Source organism: Perissodus microlepis, chromosome 22 (assembly GCF_051167445.1).
Source record: "Perissodus microlepis isolate ML-2025 ecotype Zambia chromosome 22, ASM5116744v1, whole genome shotgun sequence".
Taxonomy (NCBI): Eukaryota; Metazoa; Chordata; class Actinopteri; order Cichliformes; family Cichlidae; genus Perissodus; species Perissodus microlepis.
Window position 1 is genome coordinate 32,605,879 of NC_140481.1, and position 26,307 is coordinate 32,632,185.

Below are 26,307 nucleotides of genomic sequence, written 5' to 3' on the forward strand. Positions count from 1 at the left end.
CCTGGGCGGAGCTCACAGTGGGCTCCCGCCCTTGGCCCGCACACCTGTCAACAATCAGCGGTCATCACCCAGGAGCTGGAACACAGATCCTCTCGTCGCTGGATGATTGTACTACAGACGTTAGTGTTTCTCCCAGCTCTCGTGAACCTGTGATTCGTGTGTGACTTCCCTCTCTTCTGCGACAGACTTTCCTCCCCGTACCTGTGACCCCCCAGTCGTGTGAACATGTGTGAGTTTGGGCAAGAAGACGTGAGCGAGTGTGAGAGAGCTTCCCCGTGATTCCCTGGAGTTTGGACTCCCCTTCACTGTATATATCGTGCACTGGTGCTGTGAATAAACTGTTTTTTGGAGACGCCTACCGCTCTGCGCTTGAGTTCCTACTACCAGATTGTGACACTCACTCACTGGGCTCACTGCATTTTGTCTTTTGTGTTTAAATCTGTTTGTAAGATTTAATCCATGAAGTAACTGAGGAGAAGCAGGACATTGTTCAGAGGGTAATGTTTAGTTTAATGTCTAAACACGTTGTACACACGATGTGTAAAATATGTCCTCTGACTGTGCAGACTGCAATCCAACATTAACTATGTAACACGGGGGAGGCTGCGAGCTGTCTCAGCCTCCTGCATCAGCTGGGAGCTCGAGCGAGCGTATCCAGCCGGCCACAAACTCCACGTCGCTCCCTGAGTTTGAGAAGCGTCCTGAGCACGCTGTGTGTCCTGCACAGCTGCAGCTAGCTCAGTCTCACCAGAGGTTTCCACACCGTCTGGTCCATTTACGTCTCCGCCCGACCGGTCATCAGCGCCCTGTCCCACTCTGCTCCAGGGTCTCTGCTGCCATCAGCCAGTTTCTGATGCAGGTTTCTTTAAATCCTCTTTGTGTTTCAGAAGTCACACTTCCCTGAACGCCTTTAGCATAAACACTGTATTTGCACACGTTCATGCGCACAAAACAGGAAACACTATTAAAAGACAGTGAGGTGTGTTAAGGACGTTCCTAAATAACTCCTGATCTTCTTCTCAGAGTTTAAATCTTTTCTGTCTGTATCAGGATGGCAGCAAACATCTGCTGCTGTCTTTTTGCCTTTTTCCTGAGCTGTAAAGTCACTGCAGGTAAGAACCGTTTACATTCATTCTGAACATTTTGACCTAAATGTTTAAACTTGTTTTTTACACCTTAATGATAAGTTTGCATATTGAAGCTTGTGTCATTTCTCTGAACTGTGACATGTTGGTTTGTTCTGCTTTTGAAGCCTGTGTCAGTGGTGTGTAGTACAGCTGATTTAATTTAAAAAACCTCAGTAAAGTCAGATTGAATCTTAATCCATCTGCAGCCAAATGTTCACTTATATTTTTATGATATTGTGTTTTGCAGGTTTGATGCATGAAGTGGCTGAAGAAGAGCACTCCGTTGTTCTGAGGTGTCCTCTCTCCGAGGAGCGCAGAGTGACGTGGAGCAGAGAGAGAAATGACAGCAGAGAGGAGATCCTGACAGCCGATGGCGGACGTTTAATAAGACACGATGACATCACCAAGCAGTACACTGCTCACTGGTGTGGCTCTGTTGGTGAGCAGGTAACCATGTGCCACATGGCCCAAGTGTAGCAAAAAGCATCTTAAACAGCACAGACTAGAAAAGCTTTGCCTCTCTGACCGTTACATCAGCCCAGGGTTATGACCCTGAACTCAGGTCTGAATATGTGAGGTCATGTGACCATGTTTCTCTTTCTCTCGAGAACATTTCATTTTGTTTAGAGAGGTGCACTGAAGGTGGAAGACAGGAGTGGCAGAGAAGTGAGGGTGGTGCGACTCATGTATAAGGCAGAGAGACGGGGGTGAGGTGTGAAGGTGGAGGTAGGATTACATCAGGGATCGGCTCTTAGCTCCTTCCTGTTTGCAGTGATGGAAAGACTGACAGATGAGGTCAGGCCGGAGTCTCTGTGGACTCTGATGTTTGCAGACGACACTGTGATCTGCAGTGAGAGCAGGGAGCAGGTGGAGGAGAGCCTGGAGAGGTGGAGGAGAGCCTGGAGAGGTGGAGGTGTGCTTTGGAGAGGAGAATGAAAGTCAGTAGAAGACAGACCGAATGCATGTGTGTGAACCTTAGACAGGTGCTGACCCCATGATGTTCATGTTTACTGTGCACAGGAACAATGAGACTCGCTGTTGTGGGGGGGAGGAACGTCACTCTGAGATGCCCTCGTGCTGGTCGAAGATCAGGAAGTCCATCATGGAGCAGAAGTTTTGCTGGAAAACAACAGATAGTCTGCCCTCATGCTTCCACTGTGGGCCAGATGTTGATTATTCCAGATGTTCAGCTTGCTGACTCCGGACTGTACCACTGTGATGGAAAACCCGCTGCTTATCTAAAACTGATCAAAGAGGAGAAATCTGACAGCGGTGAGAATAAGACAGTGAATATAAAATATCTCATGGTAGTGACCTTGTGGCGGGGTGTGGTTTGTGGCTCAGCTGCCTGGGAGGGGTGGAGCAATGGATTCAGGGTGTGGTGTCAGGGGAGGTTTACTCACACACGTGACCTAATTATCTAATCATGTTGCTGGGACCTGAGAAGGGGGCTGTGTGTGACACAGAAGGAGGGCAGCTGGAAAGCTGGAAAATAAAAGACATTTAAAAAGTGCAACTCTGCTTAGCCAGATGGCCAAGCTGGCAGCCATGCAGCAGCCATGCAGCAGGAGCAGCCTCCAACCTGCGATGTGACCTGGAAAAATCTGAAATGAGAGGAGGGTCAAGTATGAACGAACGTGTCACGGTCCTGGGTCGGTGACCCAGTGTTTTGTATTTTTGAATTATTATATAGCTTTTGAGTTCATGATTTATCCCTGCTCGTCTCCCAGTTTCTCTCAGGAGAGCATCTGATCTGTCAGGGCTCTGTGTGCAGGCGGAGGGAGAGGAGGATCCAAATGCGAGACTCGGACACTGAATACAACTCCAAACCTCAGCTTTGTTGCTGGCACGGAAACAAAACATGAAGTGAACACTGAATACTGAGAACAGAAACACACAGGCATAATTTGATGGTACAACGCGACACAGGAGGGAGACACAGCTGGGAGGGATTGGACTAACGAGACAGGAGGAGCAAAGCTGCACGCGCTAACATAAGACATAGACTTTCACAATAAAACAGGAAACCACTAAACAAAGACGCAGACACAAAGAGACAGACTAGACACTGAACTAAACCTGCAATAAACATGAGAACACAAAACCTAAGAACCTAAGAAGTCTTTCCGTTGGTCTGAGGGTGGTAGCCAGAACTGAGGCTGACCTGGTCCCCTAAAGAGCAAAATGACTTCCAACCCTGTGATGTGAACTGGGGTCCTCTGCTGGAGGTGATCTCGGATTGAGCTTTTGTGGCGCTTGAAGATGCGGTCGACCAAAAGTTTAGCGGTTTCAGTAGCTGTGGGGAGTTTGTCCAAGGCTATAAAGTCAGTGGCTTTGGAGAATCTATCAATTACAGAGAGAATTACGGATTTACCTGCCGAGATGAGCAAACTGGTGACGAAGTCCAGACAGATGTGTGACCAAGTGCAAGAAGGTATGGCTAATGGCTGCAGTAGTCTGGAGCGGCGCTGCATCCTGGTTTTGCTCCTGGTGCAGGTCTCGCAGGCGGAGACGTACTCCTGCGCAAGTTTCCCACCAGAAGTGGCGCTTCGGTAAGGCGATGGTTCAACCTGCTCTGTGGTGACAGGAGAATTTAGATATGTGAGCCCGAATGTGGGAACAAAACGGCGATCTGGAGGTTGGAGGAGGTCAGGGTTAGGGGAGCGCATCTGTAATCGGAAGGTCGCCGGTTCGATTCCCGGGCTCTCTGTCCTGGTCGTTGTGTCTTTGGGCAAGACGCTTTACCCTACCGCCTACTGGTGATGGCCAGAGGGGCCGATGGCGCGATGTGGCAGCCTCGCTTCTGTCAGTCTGCCCCAGGGCAGCTGTGGCTACAACCGTAGCTGCCTCCACCAGTGTGTGAATGTGAGAGTGAATGATAGTGGAATTGTAAAGCGCTTTGGGTGCCTTGAAAAGCGCTATATAAATCCAATCCATTATTATTATTATCATCCCGTAGCGCCTGCCGGATGCTCTCCTCGATTCTCCAAGCAATGACGGCCATTCGACAGAAAGCTGGGAGCACTATATCCCAAAAAGGTGATTCTGTTCATCTGGACGTTGTGTTTTCAGTGGGAGAAACATTTTATCATCATCCAGGTGACTTCTTCAGCCTCGGCTGACTGCAGGTTTCCCAAACTTTATAAACAGCACATTTGCATAATAACTGAAACTAGCACCACTGAATGAACAATGGGCTGTGAGGTCAGTGCCTGGATCATTAACATGCGGTTGTCCTTCTCTCCTGGATCAGCGGGAGCTTTCTTTAGGCGCCTTCTCAGCTTTGACAAAAGTCTAGCTGGGATAACCACATTGACTCAGGGCCTTCTTGATGTTCTTCTGCCTCCCTGGCTGCTGTGTCTGTGGGGATGGTGTTCGCTCTGTGTTGTAGCGTCCTGATGACGCCCAGTTTGTGCTCCAAACTGGGCGTCAGCTTTTAGATGTCCCCCATTCCTGATGGAAATCTCACAGTCTAAGAAGGCTAACCTGCCACTGTTCATATCCTCCCTGGTGAATTTGATGTGTCAGTCCACCGAGTTAATGTGATCCGTGAAATGTGGAACGTCCTGAGATTTGATTGTCACCCAGGTGTCATCCACATACCTGAACCAATGACTTGGTGGTGTTCCAGGGTATGAGAGACAAAATGAGTAAAAAAAATTCATTTTTAAAGAATTTATTTGCAAATTATGGTGGAAAATAAGTATTTGGTCGCCTACAAACAAGCAAGATTTCTGGCTCTCACAGACCTGTAACTTCTTCTGTAAGAGGCTCCTCTGTCCTCCTCTTGTTACCTGTATTGATAGCACCTGTTTTTGCTCGTTATCAGGATAAAAGACACATGTCCACAACCTCAAACAGTCACACTCCAAACTCCACTATGGCCAAGACCAAAGAGCTGTCAAAGGACACCAGAAACAAAATTGTAGACCTGCACCGGGCTGGGAAGACTGAATCTGCAATAGGTAAGCAGCTTGGTGTGAAGAAATCAACTGTGGGAGCAATTATTAGAAAATGGAAGACATACAAGACCACTGATAATCTCCGTCGACCTGGGGCTCCATGGAAGATCTCACCCCGTGGGGTCAAAATGATCACATGAACGGTGAGCAAAGATCCCAGAACCACGCGGGGGGGCGCGAGCGAATGACCTGCAGAGAGCTGGGACCAAAGTAACAAAGGCTACCATCAGCAACACACTAAGCCGCCAGGGACTCAAATCCTGCAGTGCCAGACGTGTCGCTCTGATTAAGCCGGTACACGCCCAGGCCGTCTGAAGTTTGCTAGAAAGCGTTTGGATCCAGAAGAGGATTGAGAGAATGTCATATGTTCAGATGAAACCAAAATAGATCTTTTTGGTAAAAAGTCTAATTGTTGTGTTTGGAGGAGAAAGAATGCTGAGTTGCATCCAAAGAACAGCATACCTACTGTGAAGCGTGGTGGGAACATCAGGCTTTGGGGCAACAGTGTGTGAAAACCTCGCTAAGACTTACAGCAAACATTTGACCTCTGTCATTGTCAACAAAGGGTATATAACAAAGTACTGAGATGAGCTTTTGTTACTCACCAAATACTTATTTTCCACCACGATTTACAAATAAGTTCTTTAAAAATGAGACAATGTGATTTTTTTTCCTCATTTTGTCTCATAGTTGACGCATACCTGTGATGGAAGAACTCTCATCTTTTAAAGTGGGAGAACTTGCACAATTGGTGGCTGATTAAATACGTTTTTGCCCCACTGTAGCTGTGGCGTAGTGTGTTTGATTGTTCACAGAAAAGTAATTTTCACTTTCCAGTACAGACACAGTTTTGTTGTTGTCGGTAGTCAACAACAAATCCTGAGGAAATATTAACAGGAAACATTAATATTCATTTCCTATAAAAAAACTCTGAGATGTGCAGAAGATGTGCGTGTAAACCACACAGTTCCTGTAAACCACACAGTTCCTGTTCTCAGCAGAAACAGAAGCCTGGGTCAGCTGTTGCTGTGTGTGCACAGTTATTTCAGTGCTTCAGGATGTGGGTGAACATTTGCTGCTGTCTTTGTGCTTTTATTCTGGGCTCTGATGTCTCTGCAGGTACAGGCTTCTAACACTCCGCCTTTCATGTGTAAACAGATAATTTGGTATTGTTAGATATTTTCATAGATTATGTTTCACAGATTTAATCTATAAAGAAGCTGAGGAGCAGCAGCCCATCACTCTGCCCTGTCCTCGCCCTCAGGGCAACGTGACCTGGAGCAGAGAGACAGAAGGGAGGAAAGTTATCATATTTACAGTTTTTAATAACGGTGTAATGAGACACGATGATCCAGGAAAACATTACCATGCATTCGTGGATAAGTCACTGCACATTCGTGAAGCTGCTGTCTCAGACTCTGGAACATACCTGTGTAACAACGAAACGGCCGCAGAGCTGAGGGTGATCCCATCAGGTAACGTCAAACTTTCACTTCCCTTTTTCTATTTTTGAATCTTAAACCCACACGTAATATTTGAATCGTTTTCTGCTGACATGTCCCAGAGATGATGTGAATAACTGTCCTCTTCATGAAGTGATGCACTTTAGAAAGCGCTGTTACAAAGGTAGATTTTCACTTCGTTGCTCTCTACTGTAAGTCGTGCAGAGTTACATGTTCAGACTGAATCACCTCACATCTGTGCAGTAAGCCAGTCAGCATAGACCCCAATGAGGACTGGACACATTTCACAAAATGTCACAGCTGCGTCTGTGCACCAGCGTTTTGAGTATTTTGTATTTTTGATTTTCTTATGTTAGATTGCATTAACGCAAAGTTCTGGTGTTATTATTTGGTTATGGTTAAGTCAAGTATTATTCTAGTTTATGTTTAATCAATATCCAGGTGTTCATGAGTCTTTTCCTGTTTGTGAAGTCTGATCAAACAGTGACCCCACATGCCGCTGACACTCTTGTTCACAGTCTGGTCACTTCCCGGATCGATTACTGCAACTCTCTTCTTTTTGGTCTTAGTCAAAAATCTATCCATGAGCTTCAACGTGTCCAGAACTCTGCTGCCTGTATTATCACCAGAACCCACCACATCAGCCCTGCTCTTTTAACAGGAAGAAACCTCCGGCAGAACCAGGCTCATGGAGGGGCGGGGCCATCTGCTGTGATTGGTTGGGGTGAGAGAAGGAAGACAGGATAAAGACATGCTGTGGAAGAGAGACAGAGATTAATAACAGATATGATTCAATGCAGAGAGGTCTGTTAACACATAGTGAGTGAGAAAGGTGACTGGAACGGAAAAACTCAATGCATCATGGGAATCCCCGGCAGCCTACGTCTATTGCAGCATAACTAAGGGAGGATTCAGGGTCACCTGGTCCAGCCCTAACTATATGCTTTAGCAAAAAGGAAAGTTTGAAGCCTAATCTTGAAAGTAGAGATAGTTTCTGTCTCCTGAATCCAAACTGGAAGCTGGTTCCACAGAAGAGGGGCCTGAAAACTGAAGGCTCTGCCTCCCATTCTACTTTTAAATACTCTAGGAACAACAAGTAGGCCTGCAGAGCGAGAGCGAAGTGCTCTGATAGGGTGATATGGTACTACAAGGTCATTAAGATAAGATGGGGCCTGATTATTTAAGACCTTGTATGTGAGGAGCAGGATTTTGAATTCTGGATTTAACAGGAAGCCAAAACAGGAGAAATATGCTCTCTCCTTCTAGTCCCTGTCAGGACTCTTGCTGCAGCATTTTGGATTAACTGAAGGCTTTTCAGGGAGTTTTTAGGACTTCCTGATAATAATGAATTACAGTCGTCCAGCCTGGAAGTAATAAATGCATGAACTAGTTTTTCAGCGTCACTCTGAGACAGGATATTTCTAATTTTAGAGATGTTGCACAAATGGAAGAAAGCAGTCTTACATATTTGTTTAATATGTGCGTTGAAGGACATGTCCTGGTCAAAATGACTCCAAGGTTCCTCACAGTGTTACTGGAGGCTGAGGTAATGCCATCCAGAGTAAGAATCTGCTTGGATACCACTGTGGCGGAGGTGTGGTCCTGGGCTCGGCTGCAGGGGAGGAGTGGTGCAGTGAGATCAACTCAGGTGCTGGAGAGGCAGGTGAGAAAACAGCTGGTGGCGTTCCCTTTTTTAGTGAGACGGAGTGGGAAAGAGGCTGGGAACAGCTGAGACCGGAGCTGTCCAGACTGTGGACTGTCACAACAAACAAAACCTAAAAATAAACGTGGCATCTCGCTATAAAGAACTGTGTGTGTGTGTGTGTGAAGTGCATTTCACAAGTCGTGCCGAAACCCTGTCTGGTGGGAATGTCAGACCCACATGCTGCGCCACCTGCCCAGCCTTTGCAGTTCCTGGCACAAATGCCAGCGGAGATGGCGAAGATGAGCCAAGACCAGGCGGCGCTCCAGCGTGATCACCTGGCAAAGCTGAAGGAGCAGGCGGACCGGCAGACCCAGGTTCTGGAGTGGCTGATTGGAGCTAAACCACTTCCAAGGTGGCCCACTAAACCTGCGGCCACCTTGGAAGTGGCCGCAGGTTTAGTGGGCTCCACGTTTGCTTCCTCTGCTGTCGGGGGAGGCTCAGACGGCGAATATCCTCAGGGCCGCCGTCTGAGCTCCTCGAGGAGCAGCTTCGAGGACATGAGCCAGGCGGTGTTGGACAGGATGGATCTTGCCCCTGAGGATAATCGCCGGGGAGGATCGGCCGTTTGCTTGGGCCCGGAAACTGCACAACGCGGCGGTGCGGTGGCTGCAGCCGGGATCGTCAGAGGGGGAGACGCTGCTGGTGGAGAAGTTGGTGCTGGAGCAGTTCATGGAGGGGCTGCCTGCGGAGACAGTGAGATGGGTCTGGTGCCACCATCGGGTCTGGAGGTTGCGGTCACATTGGTGGAGAACCGGAGGAGCCAAGGGAGGGCAGTCGGAAACCGAGCAAACATGCCCCGTGCCGGCGCAGGGAGAGCGGGCGCCGGTGCTGAGCCCCACTAATCTTTTTGCTTCGTTTGTACCTTCCCAGGGATCAGAGATGAGCAGTGTCACCCCTGAGCCACGGAGAGCGGCACAGACGCTGGGGCAGGAGTGCTGGAAGTGCGGGCAACACCTAAAGAGGGACAGGGGCAGGTGTTCTGCGTCGCCGGTGCCCCAGCACCCTCTCCCGGTCCAGGAGGGATGTACAGCATTCCGGTAAGGACTCAAGGGGGTATACGCCATGCTTTGGTGGACACGAGATGTACGCAGACCCACATGTGTTCATGGTGATATATTCACAGGTATCCCATAGTGCGGCTGTTGTTAAAGTATAAGGGCAAAACGCATAGAGTGAAGGCCGTGGTTAGCCCATGCCTGTTGTATCCCCTAATTCTGGGCACAGATTGTTTCATCACCTGTTAGGGCAGTATGAGTGCGATCACGACCATTATTAGCGTGTAGTGTCTGCGCGGGGTTGTCCGACACTGACTCCGAGGGGGGGTGGGAGATGGCGGGTCCTTCATGGGAGCCCCCACCGGCTCCTGAAATTTCCCCCACGGGAGATTTCCCACTGGAGCAGTCTCGCGATGACACCCTACGCTCAGCCTTCGACCATTGAGATTGATGGTCACGTGGTGCGCCCTGAAGCCGTGCAGACCTACCCACGCTTCATTTTATTAAAAGATAGGTTATATCGAGTGAGTCGTGACACTCGCATGGAGGAGACACACGCCCAGTTGTTGGTGCCGCAAGTCCGCCGGGAAATGATTTTCCAGGCGGCTCATTATAACCCCATGGCAGGGCATATAGGATATGAAAAAACTCTGGAGCGAATAACGGCCTGATTTTATTGGCCAGACATCCGGATGTGAGCCGCTGGTGCGCGTCCTGCCCGGCCTGCCAGCTTGTTAATCAGCCGTTCATACCAAAAGTGCCTTTGCGCCCGCTCCCACTCATGGAGGTCCCGTTTGAGCGCATTGGCACGGACCTCATCGGGGCGTTTCACCAGAGTGCACGCGGCTATCGCTTTCTGTTAGTCCTGGTGGATTATGCAACGCGATACCCGGAAGCAGTGGCGCTGCGCAACATCTCTGCAAAGAGTGTGGCGCAGGCACTGTTTCAGGTCATCTCCCGAGTCGGAATCCCGAAAGAGATCAGGGCACATCGTTCATGTCTCACACACTGCGGGAGCTGTATGAATTACTGGGCATTAAATCTATTCGGACCAGCGTCTACCACCCTCATGTGGACGGGCTGGTACAGTGGTTGAACAAGTCTTTAAAGTCCATGATTCGTAAGTTCATTAACGAGGATGAACGGAATTGGGATCACTGGCTAGACCCTCTGTTATTTGGAGTGCAGGAGGTGCCCCAGGCCTCCACGGGATTTTCTCCCTTTGAACTGCTGTTCGGCAGGAAGCCGCGTGGGGTGCTCGACCTGATTAAAGAAAGCTGGGAGGAAGGTCCGAGCCCCGCCAAGAATGAGATTCAGTACGTGTTGGACCTGAGAGCGAAACGCCACACTTTGGGAAGGTTGTCACGGGAGAATTTGCTCCAGGCTCAGCAGCGTCAGCAACGCCTGTATGACAGAGGAGCTAGACTCAGGCAATTTTCACCAGGAGACAAAGTGCTTGTATTACTCCATTCTTCCAGCTCAAAGTTGCTTGCCAAGTGGCAAGGACACTTTGTGGTCACACGGCGAATTGGGGACGTTGACTATGAGGTCGCTCGGTCGGACAGGGGAAGAGCGCAGCAGATTTATCACCTCAACCTCCTTAAAGCGTGAAGAGAGGCTGAAACCGCTTCTCTGATGAGCCTGGTTAAGGAGAGAGATGAGTTGGGGCCGGAGGTGCCAAATTCTATCATCCCCGCCTCCCTCCCTTGTGATGACCATCTCACACAGGCCCAGAGAGCGGATGTTGATGCGTTCCAGCAGCATTTTGCAGATGTGTTGTCCCCCCTGCCCGGCCGACGGTCTCTCATTGAGCATCATTTTGAAACACAGCCTGGCGTGACGGTGCGTTCACGGCCCTACAGGCTTCCTGAGCATAACCGGCAAATTGTTCAGAGGGAATTGGCTGAAATGCTGAAAATGGGAGTGATAGAAGAGTCGCACAGCGCCTGGTATAGCCCCATAGTTCTTGTGGTGAAGAAGGATGGGTCTATACGGTTCTGTGTTGACTATCGCAAGGTGAATGAAGTGTCATGCTTTGATGCTTATCCCATGCCCCGGGTCGACGAGCTCCTGGACCGGTTGGGCACAGCCCATTTTTTTCACGACACTGGATTTAACCAAGGGTTACTGGCAGATTCCCTTGTCTGCCAATCCAAGGAAAAAACATCCTTCTCCACTCCACAGCTACAGTATCTGGGGCACCACTTGGGGGCGGGCAGGTGCGTCCACAGGTGGAGGAGACGGCAGCTATCGCATCCTGTCCACGAGAGTAGGTTCGGCCAGACGGCTCCCCGGCCTCAGTCGGGCGGTGGGGGTGTATTTCCCAGGCTCAGCTGCAGGGGAGGAGTGGTGCAGTGAGCTCAACGGGGCGGTGCTGGACAGGCAGGTGAGAACACAGCTGGTGGTTTTTGGTCTGATGACGGTTTCTTCCCTTTTTTTAGTGAGACGGGAGAGGAGCGGGAAGGAGGCTGGGAACAGCTGAGACCGGAAATGTCCAGACTGTGGACTGTCACAACAAACAAAAACTAAAAATAAACGTGGCATCTCGCTATAAAGAACTGTGTGTGTGTGTGTGTGTGTGTGTGTGAAGTGCATTTCACAACCATATTTCTAAGATTTTCAGGGCCGAGTACAATAACCTCAGTTTGGTCTGAATTAAGAAGCAGAAAGTTAGCGGCCATCCAGGTCTTTATGTCTTTAAGACATTCCTGCAGTTTAACTAATTGGTGTGTGTTATCTGGCTTCATGGACAGATAGAGCTGGGTGTCATCTGCATAGCAGTGTAAATGTATGCTATGTCTTCTAATGATGCTGCCTAAGGGAAGCATGTATAGTGTAAACAGAATTGGTCCTAGCACTGAACCCTGTGGAACTCCATAATTAACCTCAGTGTGTGAAGAGGACTCTCCATTTACATGCACAAACTGGAGTCTATTAGATAGATATGATACAAACCATTATCGTATTGTCAAGTGTGGTTGTCATGTCTACGTCTCTCTATGTTTTCCTGTTTTATTTTGAAAGTCTTGTTTCCATGTTCAATGTGTTCAGTTTTGCTTCCCTGGTGGCGTCAGGTTCATTTGTGTCAGCTGTGTTTCTCCAGGTGTTTCCAGGGAATGACGTCTCTGATTTAAAAACATGACTCCCATGAGGTGCAGATACATTTATGATGATGATGTGCTTTCTGCCTGAATATTTTCTGGTAGCGATGCGAAAAAGGGGAACAGGCAGTTTAGGAAAGGGTCCACTCATTAAACCCTCCTAACTTCTTTGGCGAGCAGGCTTTCAATGGCGTCTGGGTCTTTGAGAGCTGACTGGAGGTTTTTACAGGTACAAGAGACCTGATGGCTGGGTAACAATCCCTGGGTGGAAACCTTAAAAACCTTTTACTAAAAAGTTCACCAAGTCTGGGTAAGGGTGATTTTTTTTTTAAGGCTTCTTTTAAAGCGTGAATATGTATAGGTGTCAAAACAGATAAAACTAGTCATTGTTTGGGGGGGTTGTGGGGGCATGCTGGGCAGGAATGGCCGCTGCCGCAAAAAGAGCAGGAGTGGAGATAGCAGCACTGAGACATGAGGCAACTGGAATCAGTTTCTGGAGTTGGAATTATTGCAAATGGTGCTGCCTCCTAGGTTCGCAATGAGTCTGCCCTTTCAGTCTGTACCTTGTGGCAAAGACATGCCAGGAATGGATGCTGTGGGTTTGGAAATTTCTGGTTTAGAGGCTGGACCCAAGCAGGTAAGAGTGGATGTGTGGCTTATGGGCTGTCAGTTGCTTTGGGCTGGAATGCTACAAATGGAAGCAGGATGCATATCTTGCAGGAGAGTGAAGATCGGACAGCGACAGTAGAGTTCCTGGTTGAAACTGCCCCAGAATGTGTCCTGATTAAACTGTTGTAGGCAAGCAGCTGCTTGAGAAGTGAACTGGATGTGGTACTGGTAAAAGCTGGTGCTGCCGAAGTGTAGGGCGAGATCGAGTATTATGGTCAAGTAGGCATCGATAACTTGTCTTTGGGAAGGGAAAGTAGTGCAGAAGATGTCTCTGTATAGTGAAAATGCAAAAGCAAACTCGAGTGGAGTGAGCTCTTTTGCCTGAGATGGGGCCGGACTGCAGATGATGGGTGGAGTGGGCTGGTTGAGTGGTGGAAGAATGAGTTGTGCTAGATCTATATATTTACCGACAATGCTTTGTTGGCGAACGTGAGCGGGTACTGGGAAAGGTTTTGGAGCCAGTGGGTTGGGAGGACGAATTGCAGAGGCCAGCAAAAACTGACCAATATTAGTTGGAAAAGAAGAGTCCTGGGCTGATTACCAACACTCATGGGGTTCTGTTATGTTTTTAAAAAAATCTTTTTTATGTAAAGTTACTATTCTAAAGTACATTTTCTGTCTTGTATATCTTTCAAATGTTAAACACAGACAGGAAAACAACACGAACACGACCACCAAAAACAACGACCACTTCACTGACAACAAGAACTGCAGCAACAGCGGCAGCAGCACCTGAGGAAATCTTAGGTATGAAAGCAGTTATTCAAAGAACGACTTTTGCATTATTGTGACCAGTATTTAGACAAAATATTAATTTCCGAGTGTTACCCAGTGTGTTTGTTTCAGGACAAATGTACCAGAATAATCAAGTGTTCAGTTGAGTTCCCATACAGCTGAATAACTGTGTGATCAGTGACTGTAGCTGGTGGTGGATGATGGTCTGATTCCAGATGTTTCTTTGTCCTCCAGCTGCTGATCACCTGTGGCACATGATTGTCCGTACACTGATTGGACTGCTCTGCTTAATCATCATGATCAGCATCACTGCTGTTACCTGGAGGAAAGGTGGATGAGCTCAAAGAGCCTCTGTGCTCTCATCATCACTGTTTTCAGACTCATTGAAGTTTAACATGATTCAGCTTTAGTGCAGATGTTTGTGCAGCTGCACATGTGCAGGTTTGCAAATAGTCCAACTGCATAAAAGTCTCTGAGAAAATGATCCTTTTAGTCTTAAGAGTTTCAACATGATGTTCAGTTTGTAAATTGTAGAGTGAAACAGACTTTAAGCAGTTGTATGATTTATAACCATCCATCATATCCATGTTTATTTTGTGTGTTTTGCAGCTCGACAGATACAGAAACAGAAGCGAGACACAGCAGCAGAGTCTGATCTCTGATGCACCATCACACAGAAGCAGGACACCTATGTTAACTATATGCATCATAGCTGCTCATGGAGACTAAAGACAGTGTGGCACAATAGCAAGCTACTGCTGCTGGGCTCCAGTTTGGTATAAGTGCCTTGCAGATTCAGTATGTACCGTTGTGTTCACAATTTTAAATCATTTACAGATTTTATTTTGCTGTTTAGCTTCAGTACGCTGTTGGCTCTGTTGTCATGGCAATAACACCAAATTATACCATGTAAAACTCTGAATAAAAATAACAAACACACCTGCTTAAAAGTAAATGGTGCTGTTGTTGCATTCCCAAGTTGATCTACGAGTGAGGACAGTAACATAAAACTGGCTGGAAAAACGTGAGAAAGCTGTTTGGGTCAGTTAGATGTTAAAAAGAAAGTGAATGATACTCTTTCGGAGAGCCAGGGCCAACATAACATTACAGTCTCCACTTCAAACCAAAACCCGACAAACAGAACGTTTTCTCCTGAAAAACAGGAGAAAACGGTGAAAACCAAAATAGAATGGGCACTCAAGGTTTCTGGCTAAATCAACAAGACCATCAATGAAGGCTAACAAACACCAACAAGCTAACAAAGACGATCAGATCCTAACTAACATACTAACAGCATCAGTCCAGTTATAAAGGCCCTGGAGAGCATTTATTGGCTACAGGCCTCAGACGTCAGCCAACCCAGTCTTTGAGTCTGACATCATTAGCTGTGTCTGGGCCCAAACTCTGCTGCAGGTCCAAAAGTCAAACGATCACTGCAGGATCACTGAGTTAAAAACTGTCTAAATCCTTTCATATGTAATAAAATGATCAGTGTGGCTGCTTTAGCAGGTGTAACAATTACGTTTAACATCCAGGCATCCATGAAAACAGGATTTATTAAATTTAACGGAGAAGTTAGCAGGAAGTTAGCTCGCTAGCTTCCATTGAAATATAATATACCATGTTCTGATTGAGGCACTTCAGAAAAAATTAAGTCATACAGCGCTGCTATCACTTCAGACATGAATGAAGACAGAACACAAAACAGCAGTGACGTTTGTAGGGTTACTAAAGTTGGGCTAGTTGGTTTATAATGATGTGCTATGTGATCGCTAGTGACACAGCTATGTTAGCATAACAGACACAGTAAAGCTGGACAATGAACGCTAACCGTTTTCCACTCTATAAAAGTTAATGTGAGGGTTCCCGATGGTTAGGGACAAATGCAATCGCAGGATGCTGTAAAGCCCTATGGGAGGGTTCCCCAAGAGAGACAACCCCCTGATGATCCTCTACCTAATCACATGAGCCGTGGTGTGAAAACTGGTGTGGGTCACAATCAGCCAGGGTTTCAGGTGAGCTCATTGTGAAACCTGGTCCCACCCTATCATGCAATTTTCTGAGGTCAGACGGCCCAGGATGTGAGTGGGCGTTAAGGCGTCTGAGAAGGATCTCAGAACTGGATTATAGATGGCAGACAGTTGGTGTCGTAAACCACCGCCTCTGTTCAAAGATGGTTGCTCACAGTGGACGTAAATGGCTTCTTTCACTCCTCTTTCAAACCATGTCCTCTCTGTCCAAAATGTGAACACTGGCATCCTCAAAAGAGTGACCTTTGTCGTTAAGTCTACGTTCACACTGCAGGTCTTAATGCTCAATTCCGATTTTTTGATCAAATCCGATTTTTTTGTCTGCTTGTTCACACTACAAATACAATGTGACAGCAAACGCGTCAGAACTGAAGAAGCTTCTCGGATGAGAGGTGAAACGTCTTCAAGCAACTTAAAAAAGTCCAGACGCTTTTCTTTTCAAGCTCCTTAGACCACTTAAAGTACATTTTCTCTGAGCAGACATTAATGTAGCAGACCAGTGGCTGGTTTTTGCTCCTCTTCTTGGTTCAAAGTAAAACCGGAGCGCCCTCTAGTGGGATAAGTGTTTGCAGCCACATGGCTGACTAACACCAGACTTGAGTAGCATAGAAGGACTTTATCTTACCAGAAAGTTGATTCTGTTCATCTGCATGTACATCACTCATCCAGGTGACTTCTTCAATCTCAGCTGACTGCAGGTTTCCTTAGCAACAGTACATTTGCATAATGACCATAACTAGTTCTTCTGCTTCCCTGCTGCTGTGTTGTATTGTCCTGATGACACCCAGTTTGTGCTCCAGTGGATGATGAGAGTCAAACCTTAAATATTATGGTTAAACCTTAAATATATGCGTAGGTTTCCAGTACACATCAGCCTTTAGATGTCCCCCATTACTGATGGAAATATCACAGTCTAAGAAGGCTAACCTGCCACTTTTCTTATCCTCCCTGGTGAATTTGATGTGTTGGTGAATTGTAGTACATCCTAAGATTTGATTTTCACACAGATGTGGTCCTACCCTGGTGTTCCAGAATAGGATCACAAAGCCCTCTTTCCCACTTCTTCCATGTACATGTTGGCTGCAATGGGTGAAAGCAGAGAGGTCTCGCTGCGCTGTCCTTAGACAGTAAACGTGACGAAACTATTGAGGAAAAACAGGCATATATCTTGTCTATCATGACTCTGGTTTTACGTGGCCGATCAACACAGTTTATAAACTGGTATATGTCACCTTGTTGCTTTGTCTTGAAGTGGTCATGTGATTGTCTTACCACGACTACTTTATTCTTCCTCAGTCAAACAGCAGCACTCATGCGATTGTTTTGCCCCCTGAGCTCCAGGTGTTGTGCCAAAAAGTGACAGCCGTCCACGGGAGCGCACACATTACTTACGTACAGTAAGCTGAACACAGCTTCAGCCGTCTGTTTGTTGAAAAATAGTAACACGACCGCATTTTAGTAACGGTAACGGCGTTGTAACGATAGGAATAGTAATTAGTTAGATTACTCGTTACTGAAAAAAGTATCGCCGTTATCCCCGTCACTGGTAATAAGATGCACAACCAGCTGGGCTTAGTGTAAACTTTACACTAAACTAGAAGTGTTTAGTGCTGCTCTTTACTGCTCTTTAAAACTTCGGGTTTGTCAGTCAGTGTGATTTGGTGCTGCATAAATAAAACTGAATTCTTTACCTAAAATCATTTTTTCTTTTCTTACTTTTATTTCTATCCATCATTTTAGCCAAACTCCATCATATTCATATTTACTTCATATTTACTGATGATATTCTGATCAGTATTGATCATAATGAACTATCAGCAAATTCACATATCAATCATAATTCTGTGTTGAACCGTTATAACGTTGGGCTGGCGACACGGTTCTCATCTTCTCAAACTCAGGCAAGAATAAAAACGGTTGATGATGGAGATGTCTGCACACACTCTAGACATTAGAATAGACACTTTTACTGCTTCGACTACGTCTCTGCTAACATACTGATCAAACTGTTTAGCACTCCTTCGCTGTTATAAATAAACCATGTATAAGTTTGATTCTCGAAGAAAGAACTTCCTTCACTGTGAACTGTCCGTCTGTGACTAAAAGAGTATCTAATGAATACAGTATAAACATATAAATACAAAGAAATAAATGTTTATGTGTGAGAGTCATTACTGATTGCACAGTTTAGTGAAAATGGAGATGTGAAAGTGAGAAACTGGCCAGAAACAGGTGTGTCGAGTTTGTAGCATCACACTCAAAAAGACAAGAGGCTGTAACTGCTGCCAAACGTGCTCCAACAACTTGTTGAGCAAAGACTGAACACTTGTGTACGTGCTACACGTTTTTACACTTTGTTATTTTGGGGAATTTGGAGACAAAAAATAAACTGAATCCATTTCGACAACAGGCTGTAACATGTTTCCAGTGATGTTTTTAATCCATGACGCAGTTCGTTGTTGTTTTTGTCCTTTATGGTTACATTTGTGTTTGCCAACACATTTATCACAGTAAGAGCTTCAGTTGTTTTACTAAGAATAACTCATGTGGGCAGGAAAGCAGCTTTCCATTCTGGGAGCTGTTTTTATTCTTCACTGATGACGAATGATGATTTCATACTTCAAAATAACAGGAACTATTAGTGTTTATTAACCACAAAATACCAAAAATGTCACGAGGAGGTTGGTGTTTGCTGGAAGAACATCTGTATATGGTCAGCCAGCTCATGTCCTGCTGTGAGCGCAGATAAAAGCTGCGGTCAGAGCCGATGCATTTGCAGGTATCTGAGTGTTGATCAGGATGAGGGTGAATATCTGCTGCTGCCTCTTTGTCCTTGCTCTGGGCTGCAATCTCACTGCAGGTAAGAACTTTTCAGAAAGCATTAAAATAATCCACCTCCTGCTTCTTTAGCTGAAACAGTTACAATGTTTCTGTTTCATCCACTGCGGCAGGTCTGCACACTTATATGGTGGAGATCAGTTTGCATAGTTGAAGCTTTATTATTTGAATGTTTTTGAATCTAAACATTTACAATGTGGAATCCACATCCTTTTATGTAAGACAGTGTAAGACAGTGAGATTAATTAAGAATAATTTGTACTTGAAGCTCAATCTGTTGAACTTCGTGTTCACACGTTGATTCCCTCAAAACCTTTCCTGTGTGTGGTTAATGTCCTCAGTGCAGCACCTACCTTACTGCTGGAGGTGACAGCCATGAGATCACAGGGTCTGCATGTTAATGTCATCTCCACCCAAAAGCCTCTGTGGTTTTAGCATGAACTCTCTCCCTGGTAGATGCATTTATCTTTAGTCTGCTCTCTGAAGCGTGATCATGGCTGGATTCTCCAAAGCAGGAAGCCACAGACTTACACTCTGTCATATGTTTTGGGCTTTGAGAAGAAAAATTAGAAGAGACAGACAAAAATGTAGCTTCCCATCACGTGTGTGTGAATGTGTGGATGACTGGATGTGTAAAGCGCTGTACAAATACAGGCCATTTACCATTTACGAACAATAATTCGTCTGTCAGTGAGCAGGAAAAGATCTGGGAGGTGTTTTTACACTTCACTGATGACGATGATTTCATTCCCCAACATAACAGGAACAATTAGTGTTTATTAACCACAAAATATCAAAATATATCATGAGGTGTTTGCTGGAAGAACATCTATATTTGCTCAGCCAGCTGAGTTCCTGTTGTGAGCACAGATAAAAGCTGCGCTCAGAGCCGATGTACGTGCAGGTATCTGAGTCTCTGCAGGCAAAATGAATTAATCCACCTGCTGCTTCTTTAGCTTTAACCCTTATTATCCTTCAGTGTTTCCATTTTATCCATCAGAGCTTCAGCCACTAATATATGACTTTATATTAAAAGAATTAAATTGAATAACAGGAGCTTTATTGTTTTTTAATTTAAACATTTACAATCTTCAATCCACCGCCTCTAAGACTTTTATCAATAAGAAAAACTGAATAATTTTCAGAAATTCTTCATATTAACTTTGTGTCTATGCAACAATTTTCAATGAAAAGATCGTGAGTGAACTTTCCATCAAGATATGAACACAAACTGTACGTGGTTAAAATAGAGACCAGTGGATAAAGTAATGCAGTAATGTACAGCTGTATTAAAAATAATGCTTCTTCTGCAGGAATCAAACATAAAATAATCAGAGACAAGGAGTCCTTCACTCTGCGCTGTCCCCTCTCTGTGGAGGGTAAGGTGACGTGGAGCAGAGAGAGTCATGGAAGGAAAGCTGACGTACTCACGACCAACGGCAACGTGGACGAACGACACTGCGAGGACACACGATTCAGGTCGTTACCTGATAAGTCGCTGGTCATCCTGAAGCCGACTCTCTCAGACTCTGGGAGATACCTGTGCAATAACGAACCAGCTGTGCAGCTGACAGTGATCTCTCCAGGTAACAGCTTGATCCAGCACAGAGTTCAGTCTGACTGTGCTGCATTCATCGGATTTAAGCGTTTCCCTCCTGTAACGACGAACACTGATGTGGTATATAAGCTCGTCCGAAATATTTCAACATTTTGGATCACAAAACATTTTTTGATACTGCATACTTTATTATTTTGTTCTAATGTAATTGTTTGAACCTGACTTTATTACATCTTTCAACTGTTCCACACAGGAGGGCGAGAGACGTCTGCAATGACGGCAGCAGAACGAGACGTCGCAGGTAGGAACATAAATCTGAGCCCTGACCTGTTTGTTTCTGATGCTGGTTTTGCACAGAGGAGCGTAAATAAAGGCTGTGATCCTGAGTGTTACGCAGGGAGGACGCTCAGAGCCCAGCTCTGATTGCTGCTCAGTCCTCTGAAGGGTGGCCCTCCGGTCAGGCCTTCTTCCTCCTCAGCTGCGCCTGTTATCAGCAGCTCACCTCTAAATCTATGCAATTTAGTGGCCTGGACAAGTCGTCCACAAAGATCTGTTAATTTTTAAGGCTACCTGGAAGAACCCTTTGGGTGATGTAATGACAGCCAGGTTTTTACCATTGATGTCTCACACAAGGTGTGAAAGGCGATGTCCACAGTTTAGACTTTTTGAACGTATCCTGTTTTATTAAAGCTAAGGTTGAGGAGAGAAAGGGTCTGAAGATGCACTAACCTCTGTGTTGTTCTCAGTTCATATATGACATGACGGCAGCGCCCATCGTTGGAGAGCACTTTGGCGTTTGACCAGCGCGCTCTGTCCATGCTGCAGCATGTGATTAGACCAAATAAAAGGACGCTGGTCGAGAGTTTGCAGTTTATGGAAATTTGAATTGAAGTGGTTTAAAATGACCAACGTAGCAGCTTTACAGTTTACAATGTGAAATAAAGTGATAAACATGAGCAGGATTCCTGAGAGTAGAATTGTCCATAGAGCAGCATCTGTATTTACAAAGGCAGCGGTGTGTGGAGTCCAATAGAGTTCGTTACTGGTTTGTGTGGTGAGGGGGAGTGGGGGAGCTGGTAGTGAGTTCAGGAGTCTGATGGCTTGCAGGAAAAAGCTGTCTCGCAGGCTGGAAGATCGTGCCCCGATGCTGCGATAGCATCTGCTGGATGGGAGGAGGGAGAAGAGTCCATGTGAGGGGTCAAGCACGATGCAAGAGGCCTTACTGATGCAGTGTTTGTGAAAGATGCCCTGTAGCAGAGGGAGAGATGTTCCAGTGATCTTGGCAGCTGCATTGACGATCCGATGTAGCTGGCTGAGGTCGCCGACTTTGCAGTTTCCAAACCACACGAGGATGCAGCTGGTCAGGAGCTTGCTATGGTGCTCCTGTAGAAGATGGTGAGGGTGGGAGGAGGGAGGTTGGCCCGTTTCATGCATCTCAGGAAGTGGAGGCGCTGCTGGGCCTTTTTGGTGATGGAGGTGGTGTTGGTGGTCCAGATGAGGTCGTCTGAGATGTGAACTCCCAGGAACTTGGTGCTGTTCACAGTCTCTACGTGGAACCGCGGATGCTGAGTGGTGTGTGGGTGGAGCGAGTCTGCCTGAAGTCGACGATCATCTCCTTGGTTTCGTCCACATTCAGTGACAGGTTGTTCTCGCTGCACCAGAACGCCAGCTGCTGAACCTCATCTCTGTACGCTGACCAACCATGGTTGTGTCATCATCAAACTTGATGATTGGTTCGAGCTGTGTAGGGCGGTGCAGTCGTGTGTCAGTAGGGTGAACAACAGTGGGCTGAGAACACAGCCCTGAGGAGCTCCTGTGCTCAGTCTGATGGTGCTGGAGGTGTTGTTGCCGATTCGGACAGACTGAGGCCTCTCTGACAGGAAATCTAGTATCCAGTAGCAGAGAGAGGTGCTCAGTCCCAACTTGCTGAGTTTGTCAAACAGTTTTTGGGGAATAATGGTGCTGAATGCTGAGCTCAAGTCAATGAACACCATTCTGACATAGGTGTCTTTGTCCCGGTGGGAGAGGGAGAGGTGAAGTGGAGTGGAAATAGCATCCTCGGTCGACCTGTTCGGCCAGTATGCAAACTGCAGCAGGTCCAGTGAGCGGGGGAGGTTGCTCCTCATGTGTGCCATGTCTCTCGAAGCACTTCATGATGATGGGGGTCAGGGCGATGGGACGGTAATCATTCAGGCAGGATACTGAGGATTTCTTTGGCACCGGGAAGATGGTGGTGGACTTGAAGCACGCTGGGACGATCATCTGGCTCAGTGATGAGGCTTTCTTTGCTTGTGTGTTGTTCAGTGCATCAAACCGTGTGTAGAACTTGTTCAGCCCCTCAGGAAGTGTGGCATCTCCATCACAGCTGCTTGGTACAGGCTTGTACTATGTGACAGCCTGAATGCCCTGCACGATCTCTTTTTAACTCGCAAGACAATCCTTTTGTCTCACTGTTATTAGAGTTATTTATAATAATAATAATAAGTTTGTCACGGTTTGCACTGGCAGGGAGGGAGGAAGAAGACCCAAATGCAGACACTTGAAATGAAACTATAATTTAACAAAAGACGAGCCATTTATTTGTGGCTGGGAAAATATGAGTATAAAATAAAGCAAAGGTGAGCAGGACGAAAACTAAATTAAAACCTAGACTGGGAAAACTAAGCTGTGGTAACTATGATAACAGATATGAGCATGATTCTGACCAGAAACGTGCGAGAAACTATAACGAGGAAGAAATAAGAACACGAGGCATGAACACAACCTGAGGAGAATCGTGAAATACATGGATGTGATGGGAGGAAAACAGACGACCTGAGAGAGAATGAAAGGAAACACACAGACTAAACACATACAGGAGGGAATCAGGGGAAACATCACAGGGGAAGTAAAACTAAAAACAATGAACATGGAGGTCTAAGGAGCTTGGAAAGAAAAGCGTCTGGACTGTTTTAAGTGGCTTGAAGACGTTTCACCTCTCATCCGAGACGCTTCTTCAGTTCTAAGGTCAAATGGTGGAGAGTCCCAGATTTACTGGTTCATCCCAAAGACAAAACTCCAAAACACAAACTTAACAATGTGGTGTATGCTGTACAGTGCAGCGAGGAATGCCCAGACCTCTACATCGGAGAGACCAAACAGCCACTTCACAAGCGCATGGCACAACATAGAAGAGCCACCTCCACGGGACAAAACTCAGCAGTCCATCTGCATCTAAAGGTCAAAGGTCACTCTTTGAGGATGCCAACGTTCACATGTTGGACAGAGAGGACAGATGGTTTGAAAGAGGAGTGAAAGAAGCATCTATGTCCACTGTGAGCGACCATCTTTGAACAGAGGCGGCGGTTTACGACACCAACTCTCTGCCATCTATAATCCAGGTTTGAGTTCCCTCCCCAGACGCCTTAACGCCCACTCACATCCTGGGCCATCTGACCTCAGGAATTCACATGATAGGGTGGGGCCAGGTTTCACAATGAACACACCTGAAACTCTGGCTGATTGTGACCCACACCCAGTTTCACACCTTGGCTCAGGCGATTAGAGGATCATCAGGGGGTCCTTTTGTCCCTCTGTGGGGGGAAACTCCCACTAGGTTTAAATCTGGGACTCCCCACCATTTGACCCTCAGCTAAATGCTAACTAACAATAGCAACACCAGAACTTAACATATAACAACAGCTGTTATGTGTTCAGTAGATCTAATTTCAAAGACAATATAACTTCTTATGTTGGTTAATCACACAGATTATATTCTGTAAACTCTGACAAACTATCAGCAAAATGAAATTATGATTACACCATTCCCCTCAGAATCATGATGGACTGAACACACGCACGCACACGCACGCACACACACACACACACGCACACACACGCACACACACACATGTGTGCACATGTACCGTTAGCAGAAGCACACACAGATAAACTCTGTGTCACCTTTCTCATAAAGTGCTGGACTGTAAGTCTCTCACATGTCAGCAGAGATCAGCCGGGGGACTCGAGTCTCCTTCAGTCTCTCCACAGGGTGATGAAATGTTTCTCTCTTCCAGCTGCTGCTTGCCAGTGCCATGTGTGTTATCATACGATGATTGTACTGCTCTTATTATTCATCACGATCAGCATGGCTGTTGTTGTCAGGAGAAAAGGTAGATCAGAGGCTCAGAGCCACTGTGACTCATCATGATTTAGATGAACCACCGTTAGTGAAGATGTCTGCCTGCACATCTGACTCTTTGCCACAAATTGATATTTTATTCCACAAAAGGAATAAAATAAATAATAAATGAAACACGATATGATCATTTATCTGTTTGTTTGTGACTTTCGCAGTTCAGCAGATACAGAAACAGAAGCCACGCCCAGCAGAAGCCAGAAACCAGAACGGTAAAGACTGAACTGGGATCAGCATCTTCATCCAGTTGTGTTGTAACCAGCATAAATATGGCACTGATGTCAGTTATCCTGGCAGCAGTCACATCTGTCACAGACACACCTGAGAAACAGGAAGAACGCAGCTTCACCTCAGTGTTGGACGGCGGTGATGTTTCTGCGAGCTTCCTGTAAACTGATGCTTGCTGTCCTCTGGTGTTTCCTCGCAGGGTTGTGATGGACGTCCTGCTCGGCACTACAGTTTCTGCCTCTTCCTGGATACTTCAGCTAATTTGGCTTTTTCAGTTCACTGGTTTTCATTTAAATAATCCACGAATCATCTTCATGCTATTTTGTTAAAAGAGAAAAAAATAAATACATTTTTTCTGCATCACAAACAGCCACTTTGTCTGCCTTTATTTTCACTTTCTTAAGAAAATCAAATGATGGGATTGTTTTTAGCTTGAATGCTAACTCAGCTAGTGCTACTCTGGGGGCCATAAACCAGCCAGACATTGGTCTCTCTATATAAACAGATTAAATATATAATGTACTCAAATCCAAAGAGGGGACTTTGCTGGAATGCAGCCATCGTGTATCATGTGATCATATCATCATATCACATGATTTAACCTTTGAGGTTCCTGTCTGGACTAAGTAGATGTCCGGTCTAAAGACCTGTTTTAGTAGCTAATAGTTAAGTGTATAACTGATAAAGAGGTCCTAGTCCCTGATCCTATGAGTCTTACCCAGTAGATGATGCAGGGTTCTGGTGGTGAGGGAACTCGCCCAGAACTAACTAAACCATCCAGGTGTTCTCCCTGCTGACCCTGTAAGAAGAACCCCGAGTAGCATCAGTCCCACCTGTTAACGGTAGCTCCCCTGTTGATCCTGGTGCTCGCGGTTCCCCCTCACTTCATCACATTCTCTTTGTTATTCTTGACATGAAGAATTCACCTTCTATCACATGTGGATATAATTAGCTTCATGTTTCAGTCACTTTATTAAATTTATCTTTGGCACATTTTCACATGAACATTCACTGTTTTCAATTCAGTCACAGAGGAAAACACGAAGCTCTGTCTGTGGATCACCGTTTATTTATTTTATGTAACTTCTTTTATTAAGTCAAACAGTGAAACATTCTCTGACATCAGTGGATCCAGACACACACACACTCACACACACACACACACACACATGGGCCAGCACGGGACCACCACTGTGTCTGCAGCTGGCATAGTGCTGGCGCAGGTGTGGGCCACATCTGGCAAACCAGACCTGGGTCACCAAAGGGCCGTCATTCGTTGCGGTATGTGGGCCATGTGTAAGCACATTGTGTCGGCCAGATCCGGGTCATACCAATTTTGCTGTGTGGGTCAATTAGCACCCTTACTGGGAGTTAGCAACGGAAAAGCAACACTAGAAATGTGGACGACGTTTGGTGAAGTATGAAAATAAGGGTTATATTAGGGTTAAAGTTGCAATGTTGGGATCATCAATTTTTTAAACCTTTGTTATTGTTAATTCACATGTGATGTCATCACATACACAGATATGATAAATGCCTGGGGAAATGCAGCTGTATTATCACTGTGGGTAATTCGACTAACTGGCAGGTGTTTGTATACTGACACTCTTATTTTTGGGTTTGTTACTTTCAGCTTTTGGTTCTTGTTTCATGTTTGTCCCCTCTGTGTCCACTACATCTATGTGTCATCAGTGTCTCGTCTGTCATGTCTCCATGTCT

The 26,307-nt window shown here is 46.1% G+C and overlaps 2 protein-coding genes across 3 annotated transcripts; both read left to right on the forward strand.

The window, feature by feature from the left end:
• Positions 1-1,051: 1,051 nt before the first annotated feature.
• LOC146363597 (uncharacterized) lies at positions 1,052-17,634 on the forward strand. The gene is made up of 6 exons (XM_084918993.1): positions 1,052-1,112; positions 1,375-1,566; positions 2,148-2,399; positions 13,671-13,769; positions 13,992-14,087; positions 14,367-17,634. Exons 1-6 carry the CDS (start codon positions 1,052-1,054, stop codon positions 14,417-14,419), a joined length of 753 nt encoding a protein of 250 aa, XP_084775119.1. The 3' UTR covers positions 14,420-17,634.
• Positions 17,635-18,475: 841 nt separating this feature from the next.
• LOC146363598 (uncharacterized) lies at positions 18,476-24,957 on the forward strand. 2 transcript variants are annotated; one of them, XM_084919650.1, is made up of 5 exons: positions 18,480-18,647; positions 19,939-20,211; positions 20,437-20,484; positions 24,519-24,572; positions 24,788-24,957. In XM_084919650.1, the coding sequence occupies exons 1-5, from the start codon at positions 18,587-18,589 to the stop codon at positions 24,793-24,795; spliced, it is 444 nt and encodes a 147-aa protein (XP_084775776.1). In that variant the 5' UTR covers positions 18,480-18,586; the 3' UTR covers positions 24,796-24,957. The 2 variants fall into 2 exon arrangements, with proteins under 2 accessions (XP_084775775.1, XP_084775776.1); XM_084919649.1 differs by having other exon boundaries at positions 18,476-18,647; positions 24,519-24,957.
• Positions 24,958-26,307: the final 1,350 nt, after the last annotated feature.

Coding starts and splice junctions, on each gene's coding strand:
- LOC146363597 (XM_084918993.1), top strand. CDS start 1,052: ATGGCAGCAAACATCTGCTGCTGTCTTTTTGCCTTTTTCCTGAGCTGT. Junction 13,770..13,991: donor AGCACCTGAGGAAATCTTAG/GTATGAAAGCAG, acceptor TTTGTCCTCCAG/CTGCTGATCACCTGTGGCAC. Junction 14,088..14,366: donor TGCTGTTACCTGGAGGAAAG/GTGGATGAGCTC, acceptor TGTGTTTTGCAG/CTCGACAGATACAGAAACAG.
- LOC146363598 (XM_084919649.1), top strand. CDS start 18,587: ATGAGGGTGAATATCTGCTGCTGCCTCTTTGTCCTTGCTCTGGGCTGC. Junction 20,212..20,436: donor GCTGACAGTGATCTCTCCAG/GTAACAGCTTGA, acceptor TGTTCCACACAG/GAGGGCGAGAGACGTCTGCA. Junction 20,485..24,518: donor AGCAGAACGAGACGTCGCAG/GTAGGAACATAA, acceptor TGACTTTCGCAG/TTCAGCAGATACAGAAACAG.